Source organism: Struthio camelus, chromosome Z (genome assembly GCF_040807025.1).
Source record: "Struthio camelus isolate bStrCam1 chromosome Z, bStrCam1.hap1, whole genome shotgun sequence".
NCBI lineage: Eukaryota > Metazoa > Chordata > Aves > Struthioniformes > Struthionidae > Struthio > Struthio camelus.
The window spans coordinates 23,567,928-23,580,065 of NC_090982.1; the positions used below are offsets into that span (position 1 = coordinate 23,567,928).

General features: G+C 35.5%; 1 protein-coding gene across 10 annotated transcripts in view; it reads left to right on the forward strand.

Annotated features, from left to right (window-relative positions):
- CNTLN (centlein) overlaps positions 1-12,138 on the forward strand; it is a 199,158-nt gene that overhangs the window by 133,730 nt on the left and 53,290 nt on the right. For all 10 annotated transcript variants that reach the window (XM_068928901.1, XM_068928897.1, XM_068928896.1 and 7 more), the window contains 4 exons: positions 559-1,079; positions 3,718-3,892; positions 6,951-7,044; positions 7,741-7,964. In XM_068928901.1, the coding sequence (XP_068785002.1) occupies positions 559-1,079; positions 3,718-3,892; positions 6,951-7,044; positions 7,741-7,964 (1,014 nt within the window). The remainder of the gene's footprint in view (positions 1-558; positions 1,080-3,717; positions 3,893-6,950; positions 7,045-7,740; positions 7,965-12,138) is intronic.

Genomic DNA, 12,138 nt, shown 5'->3' on the forward strand with positions numbered 1-12,138 from the left:
TGGTATCTCTGGTATCTCATCTCAGAATTTTACCCTTTTTGTGATTCGGACTTCATATTCTGTAGTTGCTGAGCTTCTAGTATCTCTCTCTATGATTTTTTAAGACTAAATTAATATTTAATTTGTGTATTTAAAAAATGTGAAAGAACTTGTTGATTTAGATAGCTATGGCAAAATTGTCTGTATTTCAAAGTAGTTTTCCTTCTGAAAATACATTTTTAAAATTGTATTGGTATATATATGTAGAACCAAATCAGTAATGAGCTCAAGATACATCAGGAAGGTTCATTAGCGTACCTAAACTTCTGCGTCACTTTTCCTGGAATTTTAACTTCTTTCGCCATCTGCCCTTTGTTCGACAGCTGTATTATTGCAGTTAAAATGTATTCATCTGCACTATGTTAAAATTATATTTAAATTAAGGACTTTAGATTGCTTTTGTCCTTATGCTTAATGTAATATTATTTTCATGTAATAAATACATTTTAAAAATAGGTTTGTTTGTTTTTTTTTCTTTCTAATGGATAGGCTAAAAGATGCTAACTTTGCTTTTATTAGGTACATCAACTGGAAAGAAGATTCAAAGGCGTTGGAGAGGAATTAAAGAAACTGAAAGAAGTAAATACAGAGTTACTGAAGGACAAAAATGATTTGAAAGCATCTTTAAAAGTGCAAAAGGAAGATGCCGACGTGAGAGAAAGAGAGCTGGAAAAGCTACGTAAGAGAATTTGTGAAACAAAAAAAGACAAAGCAGAACTTCAGTTAGTAGTTGATGAGCGGGAAAGAGAAATTGCCTTTTTGAAGAGGCAAGTAGCAGAAGCTAAAAGGTTGAGAAACAAAAATGAAGATTTGCTGAGTCAAGTGCAGGAACTGAAGTGTTCGCTGGATGAAGCCAAAGCACTGGCAACCTGTGGGCAATGTAATTGCAAGATAACAGGCACCAAGGTTAAATTAAAAACAGCCAAGAAAAAAAGCTCTTTGGGACATCATGGAGCTTTTCTCAAACAGTCCATCAAGGTTATGAGTAATGTATTTGAGAACTTCAGTAAGGACGGCTGGGAGGATGTGAGTGAAGGCAGGTACGGCTCTCATTAACTTAGCTCTGTAGAGGGGACACTGTGCATATGTAAAGCACTAGCAAATGGAGATTGAATTTCAACTACTGTTGATTTGGTATTCAAAAAAAATACTGTCAGATCCTTTGAAATATCTTGGGAGGTCTTGTTCTGAGCTTATTGACTGAAATTTGCATGCAAAATTAGCCACAACTGCATGAGTATTTGAATAGGTGCCAGGAAACCCAAAAGAAGGCAATGCTTGATTTCTTCCAGTGATGCTATTTTCATGCAGTCATGAGGCTTGAAATTGACAGTTTGGCAGGTTGATTTAATTTGCTGGCCCTTTGCATATTCACCACTGACAGCTAAGGATTCCCAGGCAAGCCTACTAAGTCGGTTTAGTTATCTTGTGACATGCCGACCCGGGAGGAGAAACATTTTTTCCCCTTAATTTAGTTAGATAAATTTTGAATGACCCATTTCAGCTTGCTAGCAGATGTCTACAAGCTGTTTAACATCCTTTAAATTAAGAACCATCCACACTAATTATTTCATGTATGTTTTATGCACAGTCATTGTACTAACTTTAATTGAATGATGGTTAAAAATTAGTTCTTTAAAGGTAATTGTTACTGCATAAAGTTCCAATCATGAGTCACAAGGCCCTCAGAAAATAGCACTGGCAAGATTCATAAATGTTTAGATTTTTTGCTTCTGCTTCTGTGCGTCCACATGCTTGAGGAGGTAGTAGTAAGACACTAGGTGGATGGGTATCACAACTTATATTTCAATACTTTGTCCTAAGAGACATGAAAAGCAATTTCTCAAGTCTATATCTCTGTGTAGAATAGAGAAGCTGACAAAAACTAAAGAAAACTGCATCTTCTTTGCAGGTTTCACATTGGCTTTTCTGTCATATGGAGCAGATCACTTAGTTTCACTGCTTCTCCCCACACAAAAGAGGAGGCTAAGAATATGTGGCCCATGTGCAAAGTATTTTGAGAGAGAAAACAACTTGAAGTATGAAGTAGTTTATCAATTGCTATTCGTAGCATCAACTTTGTTCGCTTTTCTTTTTTATTTAATACTGCAGATCTAATTTTATAGTTAGTTTTTTGTTTCAGTTAGTGAACTTTTTGTTTAATTTGCTATATTTTGCTTTTTAAAAATAAATTTTAAACAAATAAACTGTCATTTCAAGTTGAGTTCAAAATGATTGGAAAAGTAATTGCATGGCTTCAACTGTTGTGGCTAGCCATAGACATTATTTTCAATAGCTGAGCTGTTATCAGGTTAGGAAGTTCTTCTGATAAAAGAGTGAGTCATAGGTGTAGGTGGTATTTAAAGGTGTCATTCTCAGCAAATTAGGGAAATATTTTCATTTAATTTCCTCTTCTCCTTATTCGTAAATACTCTTCTTCATCACCGGTAGCTGGCTCTGGATTCCTTGGTTCAAGCTTCTCATTTTCTAGATACAAGAAAATTCCTTGAAAGCATTCAGATGAGAGAAACATACACATAGTTAGAAATCTCTCTATGCTACTGTAGGACTTTCAAAACATTGTATTTCTTTCTGTGCTTCCCAAGTCGGTAAGACATACCAGTGTACCACGACAGCTTTTGGAAAGCATAAGCATGTTCCTGTGTAAGATCTCCTCTTCAGTTTGAGGCCATTTCTTTGGTTAAGTAGCCTTCATGTCTAAACCACTGATTTTTATGATAGTGCAACATTACTGAACTCAGTTGTGCCTTTTAAAATGTTTCGGTTTAAAAAGTAACAAATCAAAATTAAGGGATTCCTCAAATTGATTCTCACCTTCTTCACAAATCTTGCTGCAATAATGATGATGATGAATAACCATTGCTGGTACAGACATGGTATGTCCAAGGCCTCTGTTTTCAGAGACTTCATTAAATATCAGGAAAAAAATGATAATCTGGGCGCAAGGCAGAGAAAATCTGCAAGTTAAGAACACATTGACTGTATCACCAGATAGCAAATGTAAGGAAGAATTTAAAGCAGAATATATGTTTCAGGACCAATTCCTCTGGATGGCAAGCAATTTCAATAGAAGGAATATCAAGCTTTCAGAAGCTAGCTCCAAAGACTGGCTAGACAGAGATTTCACTAAAGTGTGATTTCAAAGTTTGTCCCACTCAACACCACAAATAATGTTCAATTGAAACAAAATGTTGTTCAGTGAAATACTGTGCATTTCTTGATTTGTTATCACAGGTCAAAGTGAAGTAAAGAGGAAACTTGGTATATATTTGAGAGCAATTCATAGACTATAGAAGTACTATCGAGTAGTTTTTCAAATATGTCACTTCTGGTAGACTGTAACAAAAGCTTTATCCTTTGAGAGGTAGGTAACATCTTAGCACTCCAAGCAGTGCATACCCTAACTCCATTCGACAGAGTAGAATTTGATAAGAGAGTATGAGATTTCCTCTTTTACCATATTTGTAATTACCTATTGAATGAGTCAGTTGAATACCGTTCGGATTTTATATTAGTTTCTCTCTTAAAAGAGTTCCCTTTGTTGTGCTTGCTTGTGGTATTTTCTGCCTGCTCACTTAGTGTCTATTTGAAAATTTTAACTATGATCACTGACTTTTAGCTTTGTTTTGTTTTGTTTTCCCAAACGTGCTGTTTTAGTGACTCTGAAATACCAACTTCTGAATGTTTGGGAACAGTGATTATGGAAACAATGGAAAACATTGATCCACTGGCAGACAGAGGTAAACAGCAGGAAAAAAAGCAAATACAAGTAAATCAAATGCCTTGCAACATGGCTCATTTAAAAGGCAAAAGCCAGCTGTATGATAAAAAGGTATGTTGCAACTTGTTTTGTTCTGTTGTGCACAGGAGTGAAGTTTAATAGTTAATATTATGACTGCTATTACCCTCTCACTGAATTTGACTCTTATTTTCATCTGAAAAGAAAATCTCGTGCTTCCAAATACTCATTGGGTAGAGTTTAATTTTCATTTAGAATTTCCTGATCAATTTGGCTACAGAAGTGTTTGGAGGGAGTACCAGGAGTGCAAAAGGTAATTAAAAAATGTAAAGCTGCTGTAAACTAGTCCTGCTGTCTCACAGTCCAAAAAAAGAATGCCACAGCCACCGCATTAAACTCTCTTTCAATCAGATAAGGCAAAAGGAACAGGGTGACCTAGCTCATAACAGAAGAACAGCAACATCCCCTCCTTGCCTCCAGCAAAATCCTGCACTCATGAATCAAGCATCAACACTTTTCAGTTCATTTGGTGTGAGCAGAGAATGGTTCCCAGCTTGGAAAGGTGCTTTCGGCTCCAGTTCTGTCCAAGAGGTTCTGTCTAGAGAAAAGTGTGCTTGCTGTTAGCTTCTTTTGTGCAGTGACACCATCTGCGTATGTTGTCTGGGAGTTGAACCCCTTGACTCATTCCTAGTATCTATATGCTATCTTCTTGCAGAACAGGGCCAGCTGTTTTTTTCCCAGGTCTTGAGAAGCTCCATACAATCTATAACAGATGAGTCACTTTTGGACCTGTGAACAGTGTCTAATACACCTCCCCTGCTGTTTGCCCAAATAAATCACTTTACATCATGGAATTTAGAACATAGGAACATATTAATATTTCTCAGATTGAAAAGCAGAATACTGAAACATTGATTAACAGAATTTGCAACTAGTTTTCAAACAGCAATAAGATATATACTGTGATATAATGAAAAGCTTGAAAAACACATTGTATTTTTTTAGTCATTCTCCAAAATTTAAAAGTAAATACAAGCTCTCTGGTCTTGTAAAATACTTTTTATGTGTTTCCTGTCTAAAGATGTCTTCTTCTGGATAGCTGAAAAAAGGAAGGTTCTGCAGCCATCTGTTGATATAAAACAGACTGTAGGAGCAGGTGCAATGTATATGTGAGACTGATACCATGTGCTGCTCATTTTGTCTCCTCCCGCTCCTCATTGAGGATATAAATGGCAGAGCATCTCAGAGACTCCAGTCTCTCTTGCCTGCTAGTACCTACATTGTCAGTGCTTCTTCTGTTTGCTTGCATTACACCATGTGGGGATTTGATCTCTGATCGTATTGGAAAAGACAGATACAGGTATATGCTGATACATGTATATTATGTAACAGACTGGAGGACTTGCAGCGTCCAAAGGAAGTGTCACAAGAGCCCTAAGCAGCTACATATACTTCAGCAGAAGTCACCTGCTGCAAAAAAAAAAAAAACGCTTGAAAAAATGGCTTATGGCAAGAGTATGGAGGATGGCACTGTAGAAATATTTAGCACTGACAGTTCTTGGTGTTCCCTGCGTTGGAGCAGGCTTTACCAGTGCTGTGAGTAGCACCGATATTAACAAAAATCTCTAATCCCTCCTGAGGGGGACGCTCTAATTGGGGAGCGGTGTTCTCATATAAAGAGAGGCCAGAGAAGCCCCTGAAGTGCAATCTATTATAAAGTCCTGAGCAACATCTAAGGTTGGAGAAGAGATGGTTCATTTGCACAAGGACTTCCTTAGTTTTGCAGCATATCAAGCTAATACCACTATGCAGTATCAGCAGAGTTATTGGCACTGTCTGTCTTACCACTTATGTATGCCTTAGAGCTGTTGCCTAGATTGGAGATCTTCTCTTAACTGCAGTCGTGGGTCGTTGGCTCATCATCATCAGATAATGCCATTCTCTGTAATGTATTATCATCATCTCAACAAAAATGGCACTGATTGGTAACCAGCATCAGTCATCCGCCTTCAGTTTTTGTGGGGGCCTCTGGCCATACTGATGGGGAACTAGTACTGGTTTCTGTGTTTGTATTGATGATGCAGGAAAAAATGTAATTGATTAAGAGCCTTCTCTAAGGAGACAGACCTTCAAGAGCTTGACCTCATTTATTTTTCCTTTGTTTTGGTTTTAGTTTGAAGAGCTCGCAGGTAACATTTCATTTTTTTGTAGCATTTCCTCTTTCCCTGTTTTTCAAATTCTTTGGTGATTTTACAAACCCAGAATTCGTGGCTAAACTACCTTAGAATGTCAATACCTTGTTCCAAAAGTGCAATTAATAGGTAAGTGATTGCCATTAAAATTCATGATAACTCTTTTAGTTATATTTCCAGAAATACGTAATATGTTATCAGCATAGAAATTAGAAACTGAAGACTTTAACAATTACTTGAACCGTGGAGAATTCCAGAACAGAAACATTCCAAACTACACTAGGATTTAAAAGCCAGGGAACTACTACTTTCATTTTGGAGTAGGCTATGCTCTGGCTATTTTCGTTTTACCGATTGCAGGCAGCATTGTTCTTAAGCCTCTGCCTCTGTCAGTGGAACATTTGATAGGTTCTGGGAAGAGCAGATTTTTCAAATGGAGACAGATAATTTAAAATGCATGCAGCTAATTTTTGTTAAAGCCAGTTCAAAAACAGACATTCATGCATCTTCCAGGTAAGGCTTAGTGTGTAAACTGATCCTCCTCCTTTGGAAATAATTACTATTCTGTTTTTTACTGAAATATCTTGAAAAATAGGATATTATAGCCCTTCAAAAAGTGCACATAATCTTTTGCCTAATGAGAAATTCATACTTTATTTAAAAAGAAATGCAGACATTAACGGCTATGTCTTGGTTGTAGTTCTTTGGTAAGTGTTATTTTCCAAGGTTATGATGCACCTATAGCCATTTGTTTCTCTTACATTTGATGGGAAAGGCAGAAATTTGTACTCTTCACAGGCTGATGTTATGGACTGTTGGAACTGTTTTCAAATTATACATCAATAAAATTTTGTGTATTTCTGGAAGTGATTTTTGATACTTCAGAGTGGGAAACTGCAGCATTTTGTGTTTGGTGTATCATAGAAAAGCTAAGCTTCATTCTATCATTCTTTAATTAGGGCCAGTCACAAAATAAGGACCTAGAAAAGTTGCATTCCAAAAGGAAGAAGATCTACTGTATCATAGCAGCTCAGCCATCAGGTCTAAACAAAGGTAGGAATATTACGTATTTTGGGCAAAGATAAAGATTGACAAAGCGTTCCTGCCTGTTTTTCCAACACCTGTGCCATGATTTTGCACAAAGGCAGTTATTTGCTGTTGCAGGAATTTGCTGTTGCAGGATTTGCCTGTCAAAATTTAAAATTTGTATGAACAAATGTTCAAAGATCTAGCTCTTTATTGTAAAGTGAAATTATTATTCAAAAACTCATAGCAAACAACATATTTTCACTCTATTAAGGTATATTCTAAGCTGTATATATATTTTTAAGTCCTGCCTGTTGAATTTACTGACTAAAATTAGACTTTTCGGTACTTTTTATTCTTGTTTGCCCTTTGTTGCAAACAAAGCCACTGGACAAAATTATTTATGTTTTGGTTTAGACCTTAAAAAAATCTGTTAACAAGACACTGAAATCTTTATTTTTGGTAATGCACCAGCTAGAAACTTGAGCCACATTACAGTCTGTGTTGAGTGTGCAGTGTAGGCACTTAGAAGAAGAATAACACCAAGCATTTATAGGTTGATTGAATTAATTTACTAGTTTGCTTACTGAGAAGTATTAACTGTGGTATTCTGTGAAAATATTTTAGAGGCTGGAACAGTGTTTTGAAGGGCCAAAATAAAATTTAAAAATAATCCTATTCCTGATGATCTATCGTTTTAAAAATATGCCATTTTATGTTTAGTGAACAGAGAAAGGAGGAAAAATGTCGTAGTCCGGAAACCAGGCTATTCTGCTACTCTATTACGGGAAAGAGTTAAGTCATTACAGCAGCAAATAGCTGTTCTACAAAATGAGAAAAAGACAGCAGTATCTTCTGCAAAAGGATTTAAAGAAGCCAATGAAAACCTAACAGCTCAGCTACATTTGGCTGATCAAAGACTTCAAACTAGTAAACAGACCATACAGGTAAGGCACTTTTTATTATGGTGTCTTATGATATTCAGTTTAATTTCTGCTTTAATTCTGTGGAATTATGATGAGATTTTTTGTTGTTTCTTTTTTGTCTCACCATGTTGTGATCAAAATTATGAAATACTGTATATCAGCATTTTCTGTATGAGATTCTGAACGAGTTATTATCAAAAAATAATAATTAGGCAAGGCTTGATTTACGTCATCCCAATTCATTACTCCTTCTGAAAAAAAGTTATTTTCACTCTGACATTTTACCCACATTCAAATGAGGGAAGGAAGTTTTACAAAAGTTGTGGTTGGTTGAAACTCTGATAGCTTTCCTGAGAATCTGCTCGGTCCATGTGACCTAGCACCCATTCTTATGTGAGGAGCAGCTGCTTTTGCTTTTTTGGAGAAACCAGCTGCCTCCATATGCCAAGAGTTGAGCGCTCAAAGCAGCTAGAGTTTTCTTCCAAAGGTCTCTCCAACCAGTCCCATATTTGTTTAGTCCCACTTTTCTCTGTCCAGGTAGAAAGCTAGAGAACAAGATCTATGAAACTAGAGACTAATACTAGAGTATAAGGTGAAGTACTCAAAAATACCAGCTTCCTTCTTTACTTTAGTCTTCATTCCCATTTATTCCTTTCCCGTACTATTATTTCTTTCTGATTTTCCCCCTTCTTGTTTATATACATATATATATATATTCTTTTTTATCTCTGTGTGTGTTAATCTACATGCAGCTCCCCAGCTGGAATTCTTTTCTACTCATACTATAGTGAATGGCCTGCCCTTTATAGAGCTGAATCAACAAACACTTTTGCAGTAAGTGTCTCATGTTGGTCACACACACATCCTGCTTCCAGAATTATAGTGCTACAACAGATGGACTTGCTGGAAGGAGGCAGACATTAAAAAAGAAATCAAATCCCCTCCTCCTCAAAGTTCTTGCCATTTCCCTCATTGCACAGAAGGCAGAAGCAGTATCAGGAGCAGCACTTTTCAGTTTCTTAGGGCTGGGGAACTGCTAATATCTAGAGAAAGGAAAACTTCATTTGTGTTACTCATTTTACATAACTATATAGAGTTAATGAATTTTGTTCAAAAGGAGTTGTCAAGGTCATTGGAACCAAAGGAGATCTCCCTATCTCACGAACAGTATCATAATGTAAAGTTTCATGGACAGTATAAACTTCACAGGCAGTTATATATGTAATTTCAGTAAAATATTCTTCTTTCTCAGACTTCTTCATGACTTTCTTTCCTAGAAGGCTAAACCTTAGGAGTCCATAGGAGAGTAATGTGAAAACTAAAAAGAAAAGGCTAATTATCACAAAACAGTGCTTTAAGGAAAAAAAAAAAAAGACAAAAAAGGCAATATTTGTATCAAGATAGTTGCTGCTATAATATGAAAGACTGACTCAAAATGAAATAGTATGCTCTCAAAACCAAGCCAGTTTTCTTTCACTAATCTTTTTTTGGAAAGTTAAAAAAAAAAGATTGTTTAGTCACTGGTCTATTTAAAGGGTGATGCATTCTAAGCAAAAATAAACAGTGTTGCAGGTACTCAAGAAAAAATCTGTATTAGGCATGCACATTTTTTTCCTTCTCAGCAACCAATTCAAATTCCCTTTCTTACAACTAATTACTCTTCAGGTGCCATACTAGTGCTACCAAGTGGGACATTTTAAGCAGAGGCTTGGGCTACTTGCCAAGTGGAAATTAAGGAGGTAAAGAACCTCCACAGTCACTGCAGGGTACATGCACATTTTAGAGAGAGAACCATGGCTCAAAAACATCAAATGACTGTAAAGCACCCTTTTTTTTTTTTTTTAGTGTTATAAGAAATGTTGGCTAGAAGTGAAGTTTTAAGATATTACAAGGGAAATGCTATTTTAAAAAATATTTTTTCACTAGTAAGAATGCTGTTATGTTCTCATTGATTCCTTTCAATGCTTCTGTTACTTAAGATTCTGGAATTTTCTTGAACAGGTAAGGGAGAAAAGAAGGAAAAAGTAAAAGATTGAGACAATGTATAGATTCAGGGAGATTGAAGCACTTCAACAATGTCAATTTCACTAACACCCAACTATAAACTTATATATGTAATCATAATGATCCTGAGTAATCTTATATTAAGAACAAATTCACGGTGCTGGACTAAGTTAAGTGTAGTGTTCTAGCAAGTGTCAACATTAACGTCACGGACTTGGACAACACAGTTGTGTTGCCTGAATTTAGATAAAGAAATAAATCCTTCAGCAGACAAGGACAGATGTTTGCACAGTCAGTCCTTCATTATAATCCCCAAGGAATCTAATGCTAGAAGATCAACTCTGGATTTAAGATTTAAATGTTCCAGATGTTCATTTTGAGCCAGACTTTACAGTTCATGCAACCTAAGGATTGGTTGGTATCTGTTGATTTTCAGATTATATGTACCTGTATATTTACATATATTTTTATTGAAGAATCTATGCATATATGCATGTATGTATATGTCTGTCTCATATATATATCTCAATGTGTATATTTGCCTGCCTGTTTGCATGGCTAGTTATAAGAATTAGGAATGCTGAATTTCAAGTTCTTTTTTCTGGTCTTTATAAACTCATTGTAGAAATGTAGGTTTCTTGCTTTATTTTGTTTCTGCAAAAGCAATTTTGTGCATTTTTTTGCAAAATGTCTGCAAAGTGACTGCACATGTGAGAATCAACGCTTGTATTCTCCGAGGATTCCCATCGACACTGAGTCGAGACCGTCTGTTCAGAAGTACAGTAGTTACATTTTGCAATCAGTGTGTAGAAATCACAGCTGGACTTAATACTTAGTGTAAAAGCAAAGGGATTTAGTATTTCCATAGTTTTGTAGAAAAATGTCAGACAGGAATTTATTGAAAGAATTCAAGAAAACTTTTTTCTAAGATTTATTCCCCCCCTCTACTAAATTCTGTCACTGAGTGGCCTGCTTATAAGAGTGTATTTATTGCATTTGGCAGAGTAATGATTATTAGTTTTGTGCAGTAGGTAGGTGCTGTTCTTCTTGCAAAAGTTCAGACAAAGTGTACAGAATACAAAATTAATATATAGAATAAAAAAGGAAAATGATATTGCAGTTTAAGACAATAGTGTTTATCTTATTAATGCCATGGCCACTTATGCTGAAAGGTACCATAGGATCTTTTGCATCAGTTCTTCAGTGTTTCTAATGTGATGCCACAGGAAAAGCAGCATTTCTTGATAGATCTCATTAGGAATCTTCGGAGTACTGTTTACAGCGTTGACTGTGTCAAGGCTGCTTCAGCAGGAAACCTGGATCTCCGAGAATGGGAGTAAACCAACCAGTTAAATGTGAACAGATCCTTCAGAAAGGGTAATGTGAAGATTTAAATGAAAATTTTCAGATGCATTCTTGCAAATTTGTAACTAGTTTTTAAACTGGATTTTTAAGTATTTATGCTTTTCCATTAAGTTATTTTAAAAATATGTTATTTTTTACGTGACACTTTTGTCATGTTTGTGTGTTTCTTAAAGAATATTTGAGAAATAATCTTGAAATTATAAACTACAAATGGGTTTTAATTCTGCTGCAGCAAGTAAAAGATGTTTCTGGAACTTCTTGTTCAGTTTTGTTGTAACCGTTGTCCGGTCAGATATTGTTTTGTCCCAAGTCACTTTTACATATATCCCAGTTAGATATGGAAATCTGTGAACACTCTGGAGCGTTTCAGCTGTTTTTTATTAAGTTCATAGGGAAACTTAAAGCATTCAGTATCATCTTTTCTAAATTATGTAGCTATGTCTTTTTTTCCAGTAACATAAAAAGATCTTTTTCATGATGTACAGAATCATACATATGGAATACGGGAATGATAAAATTTAATAAAATATTTTAGAAGAATTGAAATTCTGAAGACCTAAAATTAAGTATGAATAGTAATTTTTATACAAAAATTATGTAAGGGAGTACTGTTACTTAGGGGCATGTATAGGGTTACATATAGGATTTCTGTATGTAAAAATAGTAGTAAAATAATGTTACTGTAATCACCTCACATTATAGTACATGCAAAAAGAAACCAGTAAAAATTAGATGTGTTTCTATTCTTCTCAACAGTGCCCCTTTTTCACTCTTACAGAGCATACTTAAGTCTGGAATGTCTTAGGTATGTCCATAATAAAAAAAC